Source organism: Dama dama, chromosome 26 (genome assembly GCF_033118175.1).
Source record: "Dama dama isolate Ldn47 chromosome 26, ASM3311817v1, whole genome shotgun sequence".
Taxonomy (NCBI): domain Eukaryota; kingdom Metazoa; phylum Chordata; class Mammalia; order Artiodactyla; family Cervidae; genus Dama; species Dama dama.
The window spans coordinates 35,078,578-35,100,346 of NC_083706.1; the positions used below are offsets into that span (position 1 = coordinate 35,078,578).

Genomic DNA, 21,769 nt, shown 5'->3' on the forward strand with positions numbered 1-21,769 from the left:
GGCCTTTCGGATTCAGGATCCACTCCACAGACTTGCATGGGCCTAAGGCTGTTGTCATCCATCTCTGTGGCCACAGTTCTCGGACACTCAGATTTTAGTGTTGCCGTTTGCCTCCGGGGCAGGCTCAGCTTCTGTGTTTGCTGCGGTTCAGGTTTTTCCCGTTCTTTTTTGGCTGCATGGGTTTTTCGGCTCCTAGTGATTTCCCTTCCTTTCTTGTCTGCTCAGCAGTATATTTGAAAGTATCTTTGTCATAATTTATTTAGGACCTAGCTTTTCGCAGCAGGAAGGTTTCTCAGTGTATCTAGTCCACTAAACCGAGGAGAGCTAAACCCCCACTGTCTACACCAAAGGCAATTTTTCCTTTTACTGCTTATAATGTGACTTTCAGTTTTATGTGGTTTTAATTTTTATATTTTATTTCTTTCGATAATTCTATCCATTCACTTTTATCCTCTTGCTCTACCATCTCTTCTTTAAGTCCCAATTTTTCGTCTTTGACTGCTTTTTTTAAACGGAGAATTATTTGATCATAAATTAATTAATACATTTTCCGGTTTGCAGTGTTCTGTTGTCCCCTCCCCCATTTTGGTCATATTCAACTCTATTTCTCTCCTTTTTTTTTTTTTTTTTGTGGTATCTGTGGATATGTTTCATGCTATTTTTTTAAAAAATAATTACTCATCCTTAAATCTGTTTGTCCTTCCTGTCCAGCTTTTTATGAAAAGTTAGAACTGGAGACAGGCTGAGGAACTTGTACAAGGCAGCTTGAATTTCTGTTTCCCGCCTCTGCTCTCCCCTGGAGAGTGGCTGCTTTCTGGGCTGGAGTCATTTCTGTCTCCTTGACTCATATTGCTCACAGTCCTGCTGCGTGGTGATAGGAAGCTTGGTCTTCATCAGGTAAGCAGGAGCACTGCCTTCAGGCTGGGTATCACAGATCCTGCCTTGTTTACCTCCAGATGACCACATCCTGCTTCTTGCAGAGAGAGCATACTGGCCTACTTGCACACCGAACATCATCACCTCTGACCCCTGAACATTTCCCCAGGGCTCCCCTGCACCTCAGACCTCGGGTTCCCAGCAGAGGTCATTGCGTGTCTCTTACAGTGGGCCACCTGTAGGATCACTCTGTTCTGCTCACTGGACCACAGAGTCCTCCGATCTTGTTTCTTACATCAGAGTCTCTTCCTGGCCCAGTTCAAGATCCCTAATGCTTGGCAGCCGGTTGAGTAGAGTGATGTTCGGATTAGGGATGTTTCCTTCTCCAATTGGTCTCTTTGTTTCTCATTCCCCTTATTCTTGGTTGATTTCAAGAAAGAGAGCCTTTAGTCTTCCATCTTGATCTTGAAGTTCAGGGAAAGATTATTTCAAGATAAAAGAAGACTTAAACAGGTAAAGAGGAGCTAACAGATAGAAGATCTGAGAAGAGATGGGCTAGAAGAAAAACCTTGGAAAGAAAGGCTTATCTCCTCCAAACAGGAGGGCAAAAATTGTGGATAACATAGAAGAGAAATTTTAGGTCAGTAAGAATATTGAAGGAGTAAAAGGGTATTTGCTTCCCTGGAAGATGTGGTCTGATACATACAAGCAGCAACCCATTTTTATTCATTTATTCAACAATTTCTTTTTTTATTTTTTTTTTTACCACTAACATGTTAGGTACCAGGCAGGGGGAAATAGCAGTGAACATAACAAAGAAGTTCCTATTTCCTAAGACTTCACTTTCTCATAAAAGATCCAGACAGTGAACAATTGAACCACAGCAAAAGGAGCTTATTTTCTATCGGGTCTCTGACAGAAAATAATGCAACAGTGGTGAGGCTTCCATGCAGAGGTGCTGGCTTACCTCAAGCTGATGGAACAGAGAATCCAGCCGCATGAAAACAGGGAAAGAACATTCCTGGTATAGAGTGGAAAATGCTACAGCTCTGAGGCAGGGAAACTCATAATGAATTTTAGGAACAATCAAATTGCCAGTTGGCTTAGGGAGCAAAAGAAAGAACATGGTATAAATGAAGGTTGGCGATCAAGGCAGGCATCAACTCATAGATTTTGTAGGAGTTGGGGTTTTTTATTCTCACATTAATTACTCAGTCAGAAAAGATAGTCAAGGCCTGTGTGCTGTCTTATGCTAAGTCACTTCAGTCATGCCCAACCTCTTTGCAGCCCATTGGCCGCCTCTGTCCATGGGATTCTCTAGGAAGCATACTGGAGTGGGTTGCCATGTCCTCCTCCAGGGGATCTTCCCAATCCAGGGATCCAACCACATCTCTGGTGTCTCCTGACTTGGCAGGTGGGTTCTTTACCACTAGCACCACCTGGGAAGCCCTTTAGTTAAGGCCTAAGTGTGGATAAATATGGAGAAATGATAAATCCTATCAAAAAGATGGAAGCCATGAAGAAGGTATAACGTCAACATGTGCTTTACAAACTCTAAATGGAGATTCTGGTTTTAAAGTAATTGGAGCAGAATATATAACATAAAAATATATATGTATATAAGGTAACTCACAATCTCATCATTACAGTAGAGGAATTCTTTATCACACTTCTTGGAATGAGTACTAGTAACACACTGTAGGCTGAAACAAAAGATGCTACAACATTTCAGAGTGCTTTCTACTTCACTGTGCATTGCTGAAGTTAAAGGTATGGCTGAGGGAAGTCAGGCAGAAAGAGAGCACCTAGGACCTCCTAGATGTGTGAAGTAGGAAGATAAGATCCATGTCAAAATGAGGCATTCACTCTCTGCTTGGAGGCCATCAGGGATCAAGCCAGCTATCATCCAGAACACACAATTTACTCCCAGGCTATGTGTCTCTGGAAAGAGAAATCACAACTGGAAACATGTCTAGATATTACCACTCAGCAACAGTATGACCATGGAAAGAATCAATGGGAAAGAAAATCATGAAAAGGAAATCTAGAAGGAGAGCTGCTGCTGCTGCTGCTGCTCACTCACTCAGTCGTATCCAATTCTCGTGACCCCATGGACCGTAACCTGCCAGGCTCCTCTCTCCATGGGATTTCCCAGGCAAGAACACTGGAGTCGGTTGCCATTTCCTTCTCCAGGGGATCTTCCCAACCCAGAGATCAAACCCTCATCTCCTGCTTGTCAGGCAGATTCTTTACCACCTGGGAAGTCCCAGAAGCAGAGCAGTTGAGCCCAAAAGAGAATCTAAATGTTTTCCAATCAGTAATAGGTCAAGTCTTAGTACTAATAGATTAGTTTTAAGGGGGAAAGCAATTTCATAGGCTCATGTCGTATTGAAGCTGAAGACTTAAAGATGCATTCGTTTAGTTCCTCCTTCCCTTCTTTAATGGTGGATAACTGAGATCATGCTAAAAGGCCTTTTTGAACCAATCTGTTGATCAGCGGTCATGTATGGATGTGAGAGTTGGACTATAAAGAAAGCTGAGCACCGAAGAATTGATGCTTTTGAACTGTGGTGTTGCAGAAGACTCTTGAGAGTCCCTTGGACTGCAAGGAGATCCAATCAGTCCATCCTAAAGGAAATCAGTCCTGAATATTCATTGGAAGGACTGATGCTGAAGCTGGAAGTCCAATATTTTGGCCACCTGATGCGAAGAGCTGACTCATCTGGAAAGACCCTGATGCTGGGAAAGATTGAGGGCAGGAGGAGAAGGGGAACGACAGAGGATGAGATGGTTGAATGGCATCACTGACTCAGTGGACATGGGTTTGGGTGAACTCCAGGAGTTGGTGATGGACAGGGAGGCCTGGCATGCTTCGGTTCACGGGGTTGCAAAGAGTCGGACACGACTGAGCGCCTGAACTGCACTGAGCAGATCAGTGACTTTTTCTCCTCCTCAGGGCAAATGCCCCGGCAGCTTCCTTTGCGTTCTAATTGGTGTTACTAAACTCTAATCAGTTTTCGTTGATCACTGATCAATAAAACTTCTTCATAGAAGTGAACTAACACTGATTCGCTTCAGCTTCTATTGGACTCCATCTGAGAGATTCCTTCCAAAAGGAGACAGAGCGTGAATCCAGTTTTCTTTTGTGTTGGTTTCTAATCCTTCTGAGGGGTTCAAATGAGGTCTCTGAACCACTGTAACACAAGTGTCCTGTCTGGGAGGCTTGAAGGACTGGAGAGTGACTGTGCTTCTCCCACTGTTGGTTCACATACAGTATTCTGGTCCTGGCAGCAGAGCGCCAGCAGGTGTGTGCTGAGGAAGAGCTGGCCACCGGTCCTGGCTGGAGAAGAAGCTTCACAGCCGTAGGACATTTCAGAATCACTTAGCCTGTCCAAGAGAACCTATTTTTGTTCATATCCATGCCCTGCTAGTAGAGTTCAAACTTATTTTGGGTTTGCTGATGACCATACCATCAAGAGGATGTCAGTGCAGGAAGCCAGGAAGCTACCATCTGTGCTGTGTTTTTAATCTCAAGAATTATTTAGAAGGCTGATTACTCAGTTAGCTGTACCTCTTGACCTTCTAGTGTTACACTGAGGAGGGGGACTAACCCTTTCTTAAAAGTCACTTTGTTTTTAATAACCCATATAATTCCCTCAATGTATGGTGGGGGTCAGAGGACTGGCCAAATTGCCCGATTAAATACTGACCCCACAGTGCTTTATATGTGGCAGGGACACCACAGATGATCGTTCCTGGTGACGGAAAGTAGCTCTCCACAGTAGTGTGCTGGCCAACATTCTCAACTGGCTCTCTAAAGATAAACTATCTCATTTGTAGCATTTGCTAATTTCCATGGTAGAATATTAAGAGCAACTTTTTAAGTTCAGATTTTAGATGAAACAGAGAAATTCTACAAAAGGCACAAATGACTATAACTAAAGACAAAATTAGAAAACCAGAAAAATCAGTATCTGTTAAAGAAATTTAATTCACAATTAAATCTTCTCACAAGAAAACTTACAAGCCCAGATGATGCCACTGGGAAAGTATAGCAAATAGGTAAGGAAGAAATAATACCACTCTTGCACAAAGTCCTTCACAAAATAAAGGAGGGAACACTTTTCCACTTTATTTTTTGGGGCCAGGATTATCCTGTAACCAAAATTTAAAAATGACATTATGAGAAATTTTAAAAAAAACTAGAGGTCAATATACTTTATGAATAAAGATGGAAAAAATAAAGATGGACGAAATAGCAGCAAGTCAAATCCAGTAATGTATAAAAATGATCATACATAATGACCAGGAATTAAAGATTGATTTAACATTAAGAATCAATTGCTATCATCCATCATATTAACAGAATAAAAGAGAAAAAAAACATATGGTCACCTGAAAATATGCAGCAAAGTTATCTGAAAAAATTCATCACTCATTCATTACATGCATAAATTAGGAATAGAAGAGATTTTCCTCAACTTGATAAAAGACACTTAAGAAATACCTGCAGTTAATATCAAACTGAAATGTTGAAAAACTGAACACTTTCCCTAAGTAGAGAAGAAGGCAAAGATGCTCAGTCTTCATCACTTCTAGTCAACATTGTACAATAAGAAAAGAAAAAGAAGTAAAATGGCACACAAATTACAAAGAAAGAAGAAAAATCTGTCATTTGCAGATAATGTTCATATAAAAACTGAAAATAATTTATAACATAGTTACTCAAATTACTAAGTGAATTTTGAATAGACACAGGATACTATGTCAGCATATAAAAATCATCTGTGGTCTTAATATGCCACCAACAAAGAATGTAAAAAAGAAGTTTAAAGCTATCTACAATAGCAGAAAAAACACGAAATGCTTCGTGATAGATTTAACAAAATATGTGCAAGAGCTGTACACCCAGAACTACAAGCAGTGAGAAATTAAAAATCTTAATAAATGGAGACATAATTGTGCTCATAGGTTAGAAGACTCATTACGGTTAAGATGTCATCATTTCTCTTCATATTGAATATATTGATTCAGTACAGTTCTAGTCAGAATTTGAGGACAGTGTTTTTGTATGAATTCACAAGCTGAGGTTCTGAAAAATTAAGTGAAAAAGCAAAGGACTTAAAATAGCCAAAACAATTTTGGAAAAGAAGAGTAAAAAGCAAATGGAAGTCTAAGGAGTCTAACATGGCCCCAAAATTGTGCTCCGTTCTACACAGGCCCGTATGGTCCCCTCTCCTTTCGTGTGGGAGGGGCCTTGTGACTGTGATGGAATGTCACTGTCTTAATTAAGTTACCTTATGTGGCAAAAGTAAAGAAGTTTCCACCTATGACTCCATCCAGGATTCTAATAGTTTTGCGCCTCTGTGGTGATAGAAGCAAGATCCGATGCTGTAAAGAGCAATATAGGAACCTGGAATGTTAGGTCCATGAATCAAGGCAAATTGGAAGTGGCCAAACAGGAGATGGCAAGAGTGAATGTCGACATTTTAGAAATCAGCGAACTAAAATGGACTGGAATGGGTGAATTTAACTCAGATGACCATTATATCTACTACTGTGGGCAGGAATCCCTTAGAAGAAATGGAGTAGCCATCATAGTCAACAAAAGAGTCCGAAATGCAGTACTTGAATGCAATCTCATAAACGACAGAATGATCTCTGTTCGTTTCCAAAGCAAACCATTCAATATCACGGTAATCCAAGCCCATGCCCCAACCAGTAACGCTGAAGAAGCCGAAGTTGAACGGTTCTATGAAGACCTACAAGACCTTTTAGAACTAACACCCAAAAAAGATGTCCTTTTCATTATAGGGGCCTGAAATGCAAAAGTAGGAAGTCAAGAAACACCTAGAGTAACAGGCAAATTTGGCCTTGGAGTACGGAATGAAGCAGGGCAAAGGCTAATAGAGTTTTGCCAAGAGAATGCACTGGTCATAGCAAACACCCTCTTCCAACAACACAAGAGAAGACTCTACACATGGACATCACCAGATGGCCAACACCGAAATCAGATTGATTATATTCTTTGCAGCCACAGATGGAGAAGCTCTATACAGTCAGCAAAAATAAGACTGGGAGCTGACTGTGGCTCAGATCATGAACTCCTTATTGCCAAATTCAGACTTAAACTGAAGAGAGTAGGGATAACCACTAGACTATTCAGATATGACCTAAATCAAATCCCTTATGACTATACAGTGGAAGTGAGAAATAGATTTAAGGGACTAGATCTGATAGACAGAGAGCGTGATAAACTATGGACAGAGGTTCATGACATTGTACAGAAGACAGGGATCAAGACCATTCCCATGGAAAAGAAATGCAAAAAGGCAAAATGGTTGTCTGAGGAGGCCTTACAAATAGCTGTGAAAAGAAGAGAAGCGAAAAGCAAAGGAGAAAAGGAAAGATATTCCCATTTGAATGCAGAGTTCCAAAGAACAGCCAGGAGAGATAAGAAAGCCTTCCTCAGCGATCAATGCAAAGAAATAGAGGAAAACAACAGAATGGGAAAGACCAGAGATCTCTTCAAGAAGATTAGAGATACCAAGGGAACATTTCATGCAAAAATGGGCTCAATAAAGGACAGAAATGGTATGGACCTAACAGAAGCAGAAGATATTAAGAAGAGGTAGCAAGAATACACAGAAGAACTATACAAAAAAGACCTTCATGACCCAGATAATCACAATGGTGTGATCACTCACCTAGAGCCAGACATCCTGGAATGTGAAGTCAAGGGGGTCTTAGAAAGCATCACTATGAACAAAGCTAGTGGATGTGATGGAATTCCAGTTGAGCTATTTCAAATCCTGAAAGATGATGCTGTGAAAGTGCTGCACTCAATATGCCAGCAAATTTGGAAAACTCAGCAGTGGCCACAGCACCAGAAAAGGTCCGTCTTCATTCCAATCCCTAAGAAAGGTAATCCCCAAAAATGCTCGAACTACCGCACAATTGCACTCATCTCACACGCTAGTAAAGTAATGCTCAAAATTCTCCAAGCCAGGCTTCAGCAATACATGAACCGAGAACTTCCAGATGTTCAAGCTGGTTTTAGAAAAGGCAGAGGGACCAGAAATCAAATTGCCAACATCCGCTGGATCATCGAAAAAGCAAGAGAGTTCCAGAAAAACATCTATTTCTGCTTTATTGACTATGCCAAAGCCTTCGACTGTGTGGATCACAATAAACTGTGGAAAATTCTGAAGGAGATGGGAATACCAGACCACCTGACCTGCCTCTTGAGAAACCTGTATGCAGGTCAGGAAGCAACAGTTAGAACTGGACATGGAACAACAGGCTGGTTCCAAATAGGAAAAGGAGTACGTCAAGGCTGTATATTGTCACCCTGCTTATTTAACTTATATGCAGAGTACATCATGAGAAATGCTGGGCTGGAGGAAGCACAAGCTGGAATCAAGATTGCTGGGAGAAATATCAATAACCTCAGATATGCAGATGACACCACCCTTATGGCAGAAAGTGAAGAGGAACTAAAAAGCCTCTTGATGAAAGTGAAAGAGGAGAGTGAAAAAGTTGGCTTAAAGCTCAACATTCAGAAAGCTAAGATCATGGCATCTGGTCCCATCACCTCATGGGAAATAGATAGGGAGACAGTGGAAACAGTGTCAGACTTTATTTTTGGGGGCTCCAAAATCACTGCAGATGGTGACTGCAGCCATGACATTAAAAGACGCTTACTCCTTGGAAGGAACATTATGACCAACCTAGATAGCGTTTTAAAAAAGCAGAGACATTACTTTGCCAACAAAGGTCCGTCTGGTCAAGGCTGTGGTTTTTCCAGTGGCCATGTATGGATGTGAGAGTTGGACTGTGAAGAAAGCTGAGCACTGAAGAATTGATGCTTTTGAACTGTGGTGTTGGAGAAGACTCTTGATAGTCCCTTGGACTGCAAGGAGATCCAGCCAGTCCATCCTGAAGGAGATAAGTCCTGGGTGTTCATTGGAAGGACTGATGCTGAAGCTGAAAGTCCAATACTGTGGCCACCTCATGCGAAGAGTTGACTCATTGGAAAAGACCCTGATGCTGGGAGGGATTGGGGGCAGGAGGAGAAGGGGACGACAGAGGATGAGATGTCTGGATGACATCACCGATTCGATGGGCATGAGTTTGAGTAAACTCCGGGAGTTTGTGATGGACAGGGAGGCCTGGCGTGCTGCAATTCATGGGGTCGCAAAGAGTTGGATATGACTGAGGGAATGAACTGAACTGAACTGAACTGATTGATCGCCAGGCCAATTGTCAAACTTTGGTTCTCACCCTACAGAAACAAATACCTCTTAACCATCTCTCTGGTCAAGAGTACACACGTTTATTGCGCAGTCTTCCCTCCAGGGTCAGACTCAAGAAGGAGACCCACACAGGCCCTGAGGCATACTCGTTCCTATTCAGGCAGGAAGTTCCAGGATCGTGGCTTCCCAGGATGTGGTTTAGCAAAGGAGGGGCATTCAGGCTCTGGGTAGACCAGCCATGTGGACCTGGGATTGCCTCACTCCACGGGGAGAGAAGAAGGTTCCAGGTGGCTGGAGCAGAGCCTTGCAAAGTAGGACATCTCAAACTTTTATGTGCACAGGAGTGACCTCAGGATCTTATCAAAATCCAGGATCAGAACCTATCAGGCTGGGACCTGTCATTCTGCTAAAAAGCTCTCAGGCGGCGTGGGTGCTGCTGATCCAGGGACCACGCTTTGAGCAACAAAGCTATAAAGCATGGTGCCCACCCAGATCTGAGGACCGGGGACCCTGATATTCAGTACACATGAAGTTAGTGGTGGAGTGAACAAACCCAAATTGTGGATAATTCAAAAATTGTTTGTTGTACTTGGAAAGATCCTGATGATAATTAGCATTAAGCTAATAATGCATGTGGTTTTTTTTTTTTTCTTTTTTCCTTTTGTGCATTTATCTACTGAATGAACACAGTTACCCCAAAAGCAAGATAAATAACTAGGGACCCTAATCTGGTATTAAACTACATGTGTCACCTACAATTACTATTGTAATTATCATTCAGGGTGTTTTATGAAAGAGTGAATGTTCATAACATTGTAGATTTTAAGGGTGAACTTTTTCAAGCTAAGATTATCCATGTGATAACTGACATACTTGGAAATAAACTTTGGAACCCTTCTGGTTTATAACCTTGAGCTATAAACACCGGGAGTTTTATAAAAAGTGGCAATAAAGTACATATTATTAATAAAATATCAGGGCATGGATGTCTTATGGAGAAATGAGAAAAAATTGTTCCTACTTAATATTCATGCTGCATTTTATCATTCTTAATATTTATTATTTTGAGACATAACTCTGAAGAGACTTTGAGACCTCCCTCTGAGATGGTTCATTCTCTTTTCTATGCTACATTTATAGACTATTTACAAAACCTTCACTTTAAAAAAAATTCTATGGTGAAAGTTAAGACCTTGGGCCATTTGTTTCTTTATTTTATCTGAGCTTCTTCTTGCACCATTAGTTTGAGGAAAGGTAAAATAATCAATTGAGTACACTTTTGATGATCAGGTTGCTGATGGGTCAAAATAAACCCCTGGAATCCAGATGAATTTATGAGCTATTCCAAGAGAATTAGGAATCTTCCTTTTCTCTCCGTACACTCGGCTTCTCAGTGCCACTAAAGCCCCTGCTTTAAGCTATAGAAATTAATACATTTGCTGGAAATGTGACTTTAGGACATTTTATAGCAGTGATTTCAATGCAGTTAGTGGTGAAACAGAAACTTGAGAATGTGAAGATTAATTTAAACCACATGATGGGTTCAAGGAAAATACACTACAGCTTCTTGAATGTGTTCTAACTCTGTACAGTGGGGAATGGGATCCAAAAAACCACCAATGAACTTTTAAACCCTCTTGAGGGGAATCAAACCAACACAATTAGCCCTGAAAGGGAGCTGTTCCAGATGACAGACAGACCATCTCTCTGTCTCGCTCGCAAACAGAGTCCTGTGCCTGAGAACACAGTTGGGAGATCAAGGACAGAGGAAGAACCCCAGCAGTTACCACTAATGGGATGAAGTTAGAACGATCTTTCCAGTTATTAGCTGGCTTAGTGATTTATCTTTCATTGTAAATTAAAGTTTTGTTGGGTTCTTTGAACAGTAGAAAACCAACCAAGTGTATGCTGTGGACAGTTGGTGCCTTTGAAATAAAAGGATTTCTTTTCCCTTCCAGTTTGTTGTAGCGGTGTTCTGGATCATTTACGCCTATGACAGAGAGATGATTTACCCGAAATTGCTTGATAATTTTATCCCAGGGTGGCTGAATCACGGAATGGTAAGTGAACAAAAACAAATGATTTCTTTTTATTAAAAAAAAAAAATCTACTAAAGAGCTGTTTTCTAATTCAAGCTGTCCATAAAATCTAGCTAAGTAGCTGTGAAATGGAAATTATAATGAGACTGTAGTTAGAGAAGAAAACTGAATGTAAATTTAAAAAATGTCTTCTCATGACATTGAGTCACTATTAAAACTGTAGAAACTAAATCCATAATTTATGAGAGGTATCAGTTGTGTTAGTTATAATACAGTTGGCTTATTCCAGGATGGATTTCATTTCTGTACCATTCAAAGGCTTGTCCTCTATTGGAGATGGAGGATTGATTCCCACTTGCACCACTATGGATACCCCATAGTCCATGGAATTGTCCAGGCCAGAATACTGGAGTGGGTAGCCTTTCCCTTCTCCAGGGGATCTTCTCAACCCAGGGCTTGAACGCAGGTTGCCTGCATTGCAGGCGAATTCTTTACCAGCAGAGCCACAAGGGAAACCCAAGAATACTGGAGTGGGTAGCCTATCCCTTCTCCAGCGGATCTTCCCAACCCAGGAATCGAACCAGGGTCTCCCACACTGCAGGCAGTTCTTTAGCAACTGAGCTACCAGGGAAGCCCATGCCTCCTCCACATCACATCAGTGAGATTGTGTTGCAAGTTGCTAATGTACTTGGAGAATTTTCCCCTGGAGGAGTGGCAGGCTGTTACTTTCCCGGGGAGGGCTGCTACAGACATTGGAGGTGTCTTGTCGGGGTCCATTCATCCCAGGTGTTTGCCTATGGCTGTGACGTCTTTTCCTTCTTCACAGTCTAATTGTTTTGAATGCGTTAGACTTTACCTTCACGAGTTTCAAATCAAACACTTGAAGCGGTTTGCACATCACTTGACAAAATTTGAGGATATATTTTCTGCAGAGAAATTTTGTGTTGTCCTCCCTATCCATCTCTGGAATTGAGTGCTGTTTCATTTATTAACTTAAGCTCACATTTCTTGATTGCATCAATTTTTAGAATACGTCCCAGGGTGCTCCTAGTGAAAAGGGAAACCCATGGCAGAAATTATAGGGGAATGAAGAACTGGAAGTCATGTGTCTGAGGTTCAAAATAAGTGTTTCCCTTCTCCCCCCAGTTTTGGTATATTTTGAGAAAAGTGGTGTGTAGTAACAAACATTATTGTACTGAGGAGCGAGCGTTGATCAAACCTTTTGTAAGCCAACTCCTCAAAAGTAGCACATCTCAGAGAACTGGAATTTTCCTTGAGTCCAATTCGAGCCACACAGTAGAAGGATTAACATGGGACCTCAGGTCTAGTTACAAACAAATTAATCAGTTGGGGCTTTCTTGTCTATTGAGTGTAACCGTCTCCGGAGCCTGACATGGTTACTCTGCCTCTCTCTAATGTGTTGCTTGTTTTCAATGTGCAAATACTCTCAAAACTCCCAAGTGGTTGCCATCCTCTGCTGCAATGCCCTTCCCGTCCTTCGCTGGGAATCTCCTGCTCATGTTGCCAGCATGAATACTGTTTTCTTTATGGAGCCTTCACCTCCTCTCACAAGCCAAGTTCATTCTGCTATTAGCTGGGCTTGCCCGGCACTTTTATATCTCCATAGTACATATCTGTATCCCCCACAAAAATGTTATAGTTACTGCAAAACGGTAGCCTTTGAATCCTGAGTCTTTGCCCAGCAACCTGGCGTATAGGAGGACCAGTACATATTCATTAGATTGATGATTAATTCAGTACAGCCAGTCCCCACAATTCTTTGCCAGTAAATACTAATAGTTTCTATTTTTTGAGAAACTACTGTGTGCCAGGCTATATAATTTAATTTTTACAGTGGTTCTATGAATACGAAATTATCCCTTTTATAGATGAAGAAACTGAAGCTTAGAAAGTTTCCAACACCAGAAGGGCTTTAGAAGTATGATAGAGTCCTGGGCAGTTTGGCCTGTTGTCTATATCCCTAAACTATACAGTGTTACCTTCTAGCCAGAGAATAAATCACAATCTGCAGATCCTGGTGCTACTTAATGTTTCGAGTTTGTTAAATATGTATGCAGTTATTAGAACTTCAGCTGGATGCTCCTAATTTTCCCTTGACTTACCTTAACAGGTTAAAATTCTGACTCTTGGAGGAAACACTACTTAGAAATACAAGGACGATTTGACTGACACAAATATTTAGGAAACGGAAAAGATTAATGACCATGTCAAGTCCTTTCAGATAATATGAGCTCAGTAGATTTCTTCTCAATGAATTTTGTCTCAGAAAAGCCATGACCATTTCTTGTTTTTTTTCTTGTTCCAATTCGTGGTTCAAGAATTGCTAACAAAGAAGTTATATTTGGTGGCCAAGGAGTATTTTGTAATATTAAACAATTTATATTGCTCTGAATATGTATAGATGAAACTTTAAATACAACATACATAAAACATGATGCTGATTCTTTGGCTTGGAAGTTAAAATATGAACATTAAATACTGGAATCATGAATAATTTAATTCATGTATAATACAGTTTATGAAACATCAAAAAATTAAGTCAGCATTTTCGGCTTTGTTTAAATTATATTTAATTAATTATAGTTTGTATTTGCCTTTAATTTTAATAACTACTTTTGAATATCTAATTATAAAAATATGAAAATAATTCATTACAATTTTTACATTTATTTAGTGCTCATATTTTGATGAAAACATTCAAATTGTATACACTTTAGTTACAGTTATATTCTATTTTTAATTGATGGTTTTGTTAATACTATCAGTAGAGCTCAACTTTTGTGAGAATTTCCATTATAAAAAGAAGGGCATGGCAACCCCCTCCAGTGTTCTTGCCTGGAGAATCCTATGGACAGAGGATGGCGGGCTACAGTCCATGGGGTCACGGAGGGCTGGACATGACAGAAGTGACTTAGCACACATGCAGAAATTTGCTGAAATAAAAGCAAGAAAACAAAATTTGGGATATTTGCACTACATTGAATATTTATATTTATAATTATTAAATTTTACTACGCAACCATATTTTTCAATTTTGTTTTACAAAAAATATACCTAATCATGTTGGAGGATAGAATATATTTTGTTTAATACTTTCTAAGTTTAATTTGTAACTTTCACATATTTCTGCAAATGGCTCACAGCCCTCTAGGCCTGTTTGCTATTATTGCCTGCTTGGGTTGTTATAACTATAAGAATTCCAAGAGAAAAATGTACTGTGTTCTTACAGACAGAATCACATTCATTGTTTGAAGGATCTCAATGTCATTTCTAGGGATCCAGAGTGCTATACTACAGAACTGAGATGCAGTGTATAAGTCTATCATGGCATCATTTCAGGAGAATCAAGTCAGTCTCGAATTTGCAGCATTCAAATAGGCATAAGAGAATACTCACAGGGTCTGAAATTCACAGGGGTTTCAATTTTGATTTTCACTGAAGTTGCCAGAAGTTAGACATGATTAGAACTAAAGGAAAATATCCTCTCTCTTTCTTTCCATTGTCTTTCTGTTTGCTCTCAGCAATCCTAGAATTTATTTGCAGAAGAGAAGAGGAAATGGCTGACTGGAAGGGTAATATACCCTTGCTGTGCAAACACTAGGTTATCTCCAGGCCCATTTAAATAGTAGTATATGCACACACACATGCACACCACACAAAGAATTTTAATTTATTACAACTGAAAATACAAACATATAAAGTATGGCACTTTTAAATAGAGTCATCTCAATATCCAAAATCAAAAAATGTTTCTGTCCTTGCAACCCTATTTACCTTTGAATTCCCAGCAATTCAAACAGCACACAGTGCCTATTAGACCTTCACTTAGTGTCAATAATAAAAAAGATGTTTGTCTATTTGCTTTTGAAACTTAGAAGAATGTCAAGTTTACATTTATTTCTTTCTATCACCTTTTATTCTCAGTCCACTGATAATCAGACAAAGAGAAAACAGAAGTGATATCAGCAAATGAATCAGAGTTTCCAAAATGTAATGAGAGTGGTCACAGACAGTTGTGGTAGGATCTTCATGGCTGGTCTTTGGTTTAATTCCATCTAGCTAGCATTTATTTGAAAACTTTCCACATGCAAAGCACCCTGGTAGGCACTGTGTAGTTACCGGATGAGAAAAACACATGTAATTTTAAAGAATGGGAAAGCCATGTTTGAAGTGGATGAAGGTATTTATTAATAAGGAAGAAAACCATTTCTCAGACCAACAGAGCATCCCCAATAGGTTGTGTTCACTCACACTAGGAGAAGCACTATTGTTATTCTGGCTTATTTCTTGGTTGCAAAAGTAGAACCGTGAACCTTTCTCTCTTGCTGAGTACAATTTTAAAGCATTGTCAATGGAGCAAATATACATTAAAAGCAATAAATAAATATTTAAACTCTAGAAAGATTGCAGACTCTCAGTGATGCTATAATAGGAAAAAGCAACAATAAGAGAGTCTCCTAGCTTATGGAAGACCTAGTTAATGTTTATAAAGTGCTTTGAGAATGTCAAGCACTGCAAAAGTTTGGGATATTATTGTTATCCCGCAGATCTTTAAGCAGACATGACCTCGAAGCTCTTATCATCACAGCAGGAGTTATTCATTCCCTATATAATTTATCAGGAGACAGAATCATGCTTGATTTGTCAGTCGTCCTTGTTATATGTAACTGATCCTCAAGAGAACCTTAATTTAGGCAAATGTTTATTCTGTTCAATATTATTTTGACATTTAGTAATTACTAAAGTTCTTGTACATCTGTCTTTCCCAGAAGAGAAAGCATTAAATACTGCTTGGATGATCATTGGTTTTGTAGAAACTCAGATTTGATGTTCATCTTTTGGTAAATAATAAAGCTTATGGAAATTTTCCATTTCTAGGATACAAAGATTATGCATTTCATTGCCCATAGAGTCTGCCACCCTGACATTGTATATTTCATAAAATAAGTTGTTGATTGAAAGAATACCTTCTTTTTCATATGAAAAAACTGACCTTTCTCAATTTTCCCAATATGCTCTAAAGTAACTAGAAGATATCTGGAAATTTTCAAAAATAACAGTGGGACCTGAAGCAGAGGTTAGAAATTTCTTGGGAACCTCTTTCTACAGCTCCCAGTGGGCCTCCCAAAGAAAACAATGAAGACCCCAAAGAGCAAGGAGAGGCACAGAATTACTAAATTCTGTTTTTGTGTGTAAGCTTTTTTCATAACCAATTTTACTGACTTTAGCTTTTTCCACTGTGAATTTCATTTGTGATCATTAGTTCTGCCAGGCCATTGGACTTGGGGTGTCAGATGTTGTCAGTCTAAATTTTGGCTTGAAGATTTGATTATTCCATCTCTTTCAATCATCAATGGATTTTAAGATATTTAATTTTAGCTTTTGTCATTATTTTTATTATGTATCATTTCAATCAGAAATATTGTAAATTGAGAATAATGTCTTCTTTTAAATCATATTTGAGACCATTAAACAAGTTTGTGAGTTAGAGAGACAGAGGTTTTTCTGGTTCCATGCATGAGGAACTTGGGATTTGCAACTCCATCATAACAAGTAAAAAGCTGAACAGATTGAGAAATCATCAGCTCCTCTTGGATCCTTGTGAGAGTGAAGAGCATAGAGCCAGCTGCTGCCCCGAGGTTAGAGAGACCACCATCGGATACGGAGAATAACAGATAAACTGGAGCAGAGTCCCTGAGGGGAGACCACCAGAGGAACCGGTACCATGGGAGGAAAACCTGAGCTCTAGTTGATGGATTGCTGGGGGCTCAGTGAGGATAACCTGAGAGTGGAAAAATCCAGGGTGGCCTGGGCACAGAGAGGTTCCCACAATATTGTGAGATTTACCAGCAGGAGCTCAACCAGATTCCCACGGTAAATTTCAGAGAATCATCCCTTCATGCTTCCAGCAGAGGGAAAAGAAAAGGAACTATTGTGAGTTACACCGGAACACTCAGCTCTTGACAAGGTCTGACCTCCAGGGAAACTAGTTAGCCAGAGACTAACCTGCTGGGGTATTGTCAGAACCTAACTGACCTGGGAGGAGGGCCATAACCAACTCCAGCTGGCTGCAGCCTTCTTGTCCTGCCTATGGGAAGGAGGGGAGAAGCCTGAGAAACGCTTGGGAAGTTCATGATCCAGAAGCACAGTCTCTCTGACAGATTGAAGTGTTCTATAGTCCTAATCATAGGGCTATAGAGCATTTCTCCTCCCCTGACATCTCACCACCATATTACTAAAGGCCTTTTATAAAGCAGTTCCTTTTATTCAGTACATCATGTTCACCTATCAAGAAAAAAAAAAAAAAAGATTGCAAAGCATACCAAAAGACAACAAGCACAATTAGAAGAGACAAAGCAAGGGTCAGAGCCAGACATGGCAAGGAAATTGAGATTATCAGGCTGGGAATTTAGAACAACTATGATGGGACTTCCCCAGTGATCCAGTGGACTCCACACTCCCAAGGCAGGGGGCCCAGGTTCAATCTCTGGTCAGGGAACTACATCCCACATGCCGTAACTATGAGTTCACATGCCTAGCTGAAGATCCCATATGCTGCAGTGAAGCTTGAAGATTCCATATGCCACACCTAAGAGTTTGCATGCCCAACTAAAGATCCCATATGCTTCAGTGAAGCCTGGAGATCCCAGGTGCCACAGCGAAAGCCTAGCACAGCTGAATGAATATTTTAAAATAAATAAATAAGCAACTATGATTAATATGCTAAGGATTCTAATGGATAAAGTAGGCATCATGCAAGAACAGATGGGCAGTGTAAACCAAGAGATGAAAATCCTCAGAAAGAGCCAAGAAGAAGTGCTAGCAATAAAAACACTGTAACAGAAATGAAGAATGCTTTTGATGGGCTTATTAGTAGACTAGACACAGCTGAGGAAAGAACCTGTGACCTAGAAGACGTAGCAATAGAATCCCCAGAAACCAAAAAGTCAAGAGAACAAAGACTGAAAAAACAGATGTCCAGGGACTGTGGGATAATGACTAACGGTATAACAGATGCATGGTGGGATTACCAAAAGGAGAAGAAAGAGAAAGAAACAGAAGAAATATGATGGAGAAGTTCCCTCAAATTAAATTCAGACCTTAAACCACAAATCCAGGAAGCCCAGAGAACACTAAGCAGGATAAATGCCAAGAAAACTATGCCTAGGAGTATCATTGTTAAACTACAGAAAATCAAAGATAAAGAAAAAAAAAATCCTGAAAGAAGCAAGAAAGAAGTGGAAAGGAGGAGACAGAGGCTAGGATGAGGAAGGGGCAGAATAGGGAGAAGAGAAAAGAAAGGAGGGGGCATCGTGACTGAGAAATGGCTGCAGAAAAGGGGGCCATGGAGAAAGGAAATGAGAAAGAGGAAGACAGGAAAGGGGGTTAAAAATACCCTCAGGTAAAGAAGGCACGGTGGCAAGGCCAAATCACATGGTTTTTTATACCATGTCTCCTTCATAGCTTCTGAATTTCGGGATTAATTGTTCTCTCTGCAGTACTTGGCATAGCCCTTGGCGTAGTATCAGTTCAGTTCACTTCAGTCGCTCAGTCGTGTCCGACTCTTTGCGACCCCATGAATCGCAGCACGCCAGGCCTCCCTGTCCATCACCAACTCCCGGAGTTTTCTCAAACCCATGTCCATCGAGTCGGTGATGCCATCCAACCATCTCATCCTCTGTCATCCCCTTCTTCTCCTGCCCCCAATCCCTCCCAGCATCAGGGCTCTTTTCAATGAGTCAACTCTTTGCATGAGGTGGCCAAAGTACTGGAGTTTCAGCTTCAGCATCAGTCCTTCCAATGAACACCCAAGACTGATCTCCTTTAGGATGGACTGGTTGGATCTCCTTGCAGTCCAAGGGACTCTCAAGAGTCTTCTCCAACACCATGGCATAATATAGGTACTCAACAATCATCTGATGAATCAACAGATGTTGGTAGTTTGAGCTGGCCTCTGTTCTGTTCCTTGAACACACCAGACACCCTTCTTGTCTTAGAATGCTCTCCCTTGGAGATCTGCTTGACTCACTTCTTCGCCTCCCTCAAATCTTTGCCCAGTCTCACTTTCTCAGTAAGGCTTACTCTGAGCAGCCTATTAGGCACTGCAATTGCCCCCAACCCCCCGGAACCTCCTAACCTTGCTGTTTATTCCCTTCATGGCATTAAATGTTTTTGACATATTATATGGTTTTGTTATTTGTTGTATTTATGGCTTATTGTCTGTCTCCCTCTGCTAGAATGTAATTTCCATAAAGGCAGGGATCTTTGTTTCAGGGACTGGTTTATCCCAGGCCCCTAGAACAGTGCCTGATTTGTTGCATAAATGAATCAACTTTATCAATATTCTATGTCCATGCTTTCTCTTATTCTCTTTTATCCCACTCTTTTTCTTTTCCCTTCCTTAATTGTTGGCAGAGTGTGATTCCAAACCATTTACTTTATTCCTAACTTGTATTTCACTTCACTTTTCAAATTCATTTTCACTGCAGCCAGATCTTATGTGCATGGCCTGCTCTCCCCCCAAGGGTCTTGTTGGTTGTACATATATTGTTCCTCCTGCCTGAAAAAGGAGAATTGATGTCTGAAGAACATATCATGGGTCTTTGGAACATTTAAGAGCTATAAGCCAGTTAAATAATAGCTTGGATCAAATGTATTGAAAAGCTCTTCCATATATTGACTTTTTTATCTGGGTGCTGGTTATTTTTTCTCTAGGGTAATAGTCAGATCATGCTTTTTAAAGCAACTTCCTGCCATCACAAATTCCTTTGTAGAACTGATTTTCCATGCAAGGGTAGAATGCAAGGCTAATATTACTTGGCTTATACCCTACTCTTTTCCTTGCTACTTTTAATAGATGAGCAGGCCCAGCAGTAGTGCGAGTTCATCAAAAGGTCTATAAATTATATTCAGATATTTTGGGGTCAGCAAAACCCAACGTGTGGTTTACTCAAGTGTTTTTACCCCTAATCCCTAAATCCATAGATATTTCAAAGTAAACTTCATTCATGTGTTTCCCATTCATTTGCCCTTAGCGCTTCATTGTTGGGGGAGGGGTGGAGACAGGCAGAAAGGTATTGTCCTAGGAACTGGCTTCCTTCTTCACTACCACAGACAGATCATTCATTAGCCACAGACCTAACTCCTTGGCAGAAGTCCATCCCTATATCCTTTCCAGTTCCCTTTTAATTGAAGCTCCAACCTCAGCAAGCATCAGTGATGGCTGCCAAAGAAAGTGAAGTGGAAAAAAGCTGCATTTTCTATCACAGAGGCACAGAATTCCATAATCTTAGACTTGGGGGAAAGTGACTGTAAAGATCATCTGGTCCATACTGCATGTGATATTTAAATCACTTGAACAATAACCTGGCAGATTCAGCCTCTGCTTGAGCATCTCCAGTGATGAAACTTCAACAATGGACCAAGACCCTGGGGTCTTCAGCCTAGGAAAAACTCTCATAAGGTACTCAGTTCTTTTCAAGTACCAGTCTGCCCAGTCCCTTCATCCATTATTCAAGATTGAAACACCAGTCCTGTCTGTTCTCCTCGTGTTCTCTTTCATGAGGATCTCATTGTCCCTCATGACTTCAGTCTGTGCCCTACATGGATTGTTCCCAAGTCTGTACTTCCTGGTCCAACTTCTCATTGGGGATGACACTCTGCATTTGACATGAGGACCTTGAGAAAAATGTATTAATATATTATGTTAAACCAATGAATATGTTGAAACAACCTCATGTAACCCTTCCTTTAAATCTTGTAATGCATCTTGCATTGCCTTCTCAACAATGGCAAGATGCATCTAAAATTCCTCTTTCTACCACACCCCCCACACGAGGTTGGCAAGCCGGGTCATCCGTACCTCCAAAGAAGCTGCTGAGTCTGCTCTAGCCTCCTCGCTTCCACCATCCTTCCTTTAGTTCAAGGCATCATCATCAAATCAGCTGAACTGAGGCATCGAGCTCAATTCATCTCTCTGCCTCCCCACTGTCTCCTCCCCACACCTCTCTCCATATTGTTAATTTTCTAGAAGAACTGAGCTTCTGCAGCCCCTTTATACATTTCTTTCTCAGACATCACCTATGAGTGAAGTGGTCCAGAGGCTGCTTGGCATCTGTGTGGGTCTTCTGACTGTACTTGTAACACTTGTCCCTACACCTGTGGTTTCTCTCATCACATTGTGTGATTACTGTTCACTTACTTATTTACTCCTCCAATGAGCTATGAGGCCAAAAAGGACAGCAGCTTTTTTATTTCATCCTTTCCTCCAAAATCTCGCATAGGCTCTGAGGTGAAGGGCACACTCAGTAACTAATGTTTATTGAGGTACACAAGCCCTTTATCACGCTGTCTTCCCTGACCAGGCTGCTGCTTGTCCACATTTGTTTTGACAGTTTTATATGAGTTGGCAAGTGCTTGCGTGTGAGTCCTTTAGTAGTGTTGTCCATGCTTCCATTAACTTTTTTGGCAGTTTCACTGCTGCTGTTGTTGTTTAGTCCCTAAGTTGTGTCCCACCATTTTGCAGCCCCATGGATTGTAACCTGCCAGGCTCCTCTGTCCATGGGATTTCCCAGGCAG

The 21,769-nt window shown here is 40.6% G+C and overlaps 1 protein-coding gene across 7 annotated transcripts in view; it reads left to right on the forward strand.

Annotated features, from left to right (window-relative positions):
- The window catches only part of AIG1 (androgen induced 1), a 264,454-nt gene that overhangs the window by 94,755 nt on the left and 147,930 nt on the right, over window positions 1–21,769 (forward strand). For all 7 annotated transcript variants that reach the window (XM_061130350.1, XM_061130347.1, XM_061130352.1 and 4 more), the window contains one exon: window positions 11,090–11,191. In XM_061130350.1, the coding sequence (XP_060986333.1) occupies window positions 11,090–11,191 (102 nt within the window). The remainder of the gene's footprint in view (window positions 1–11,089; window positions 11,192–21,769) is intronic.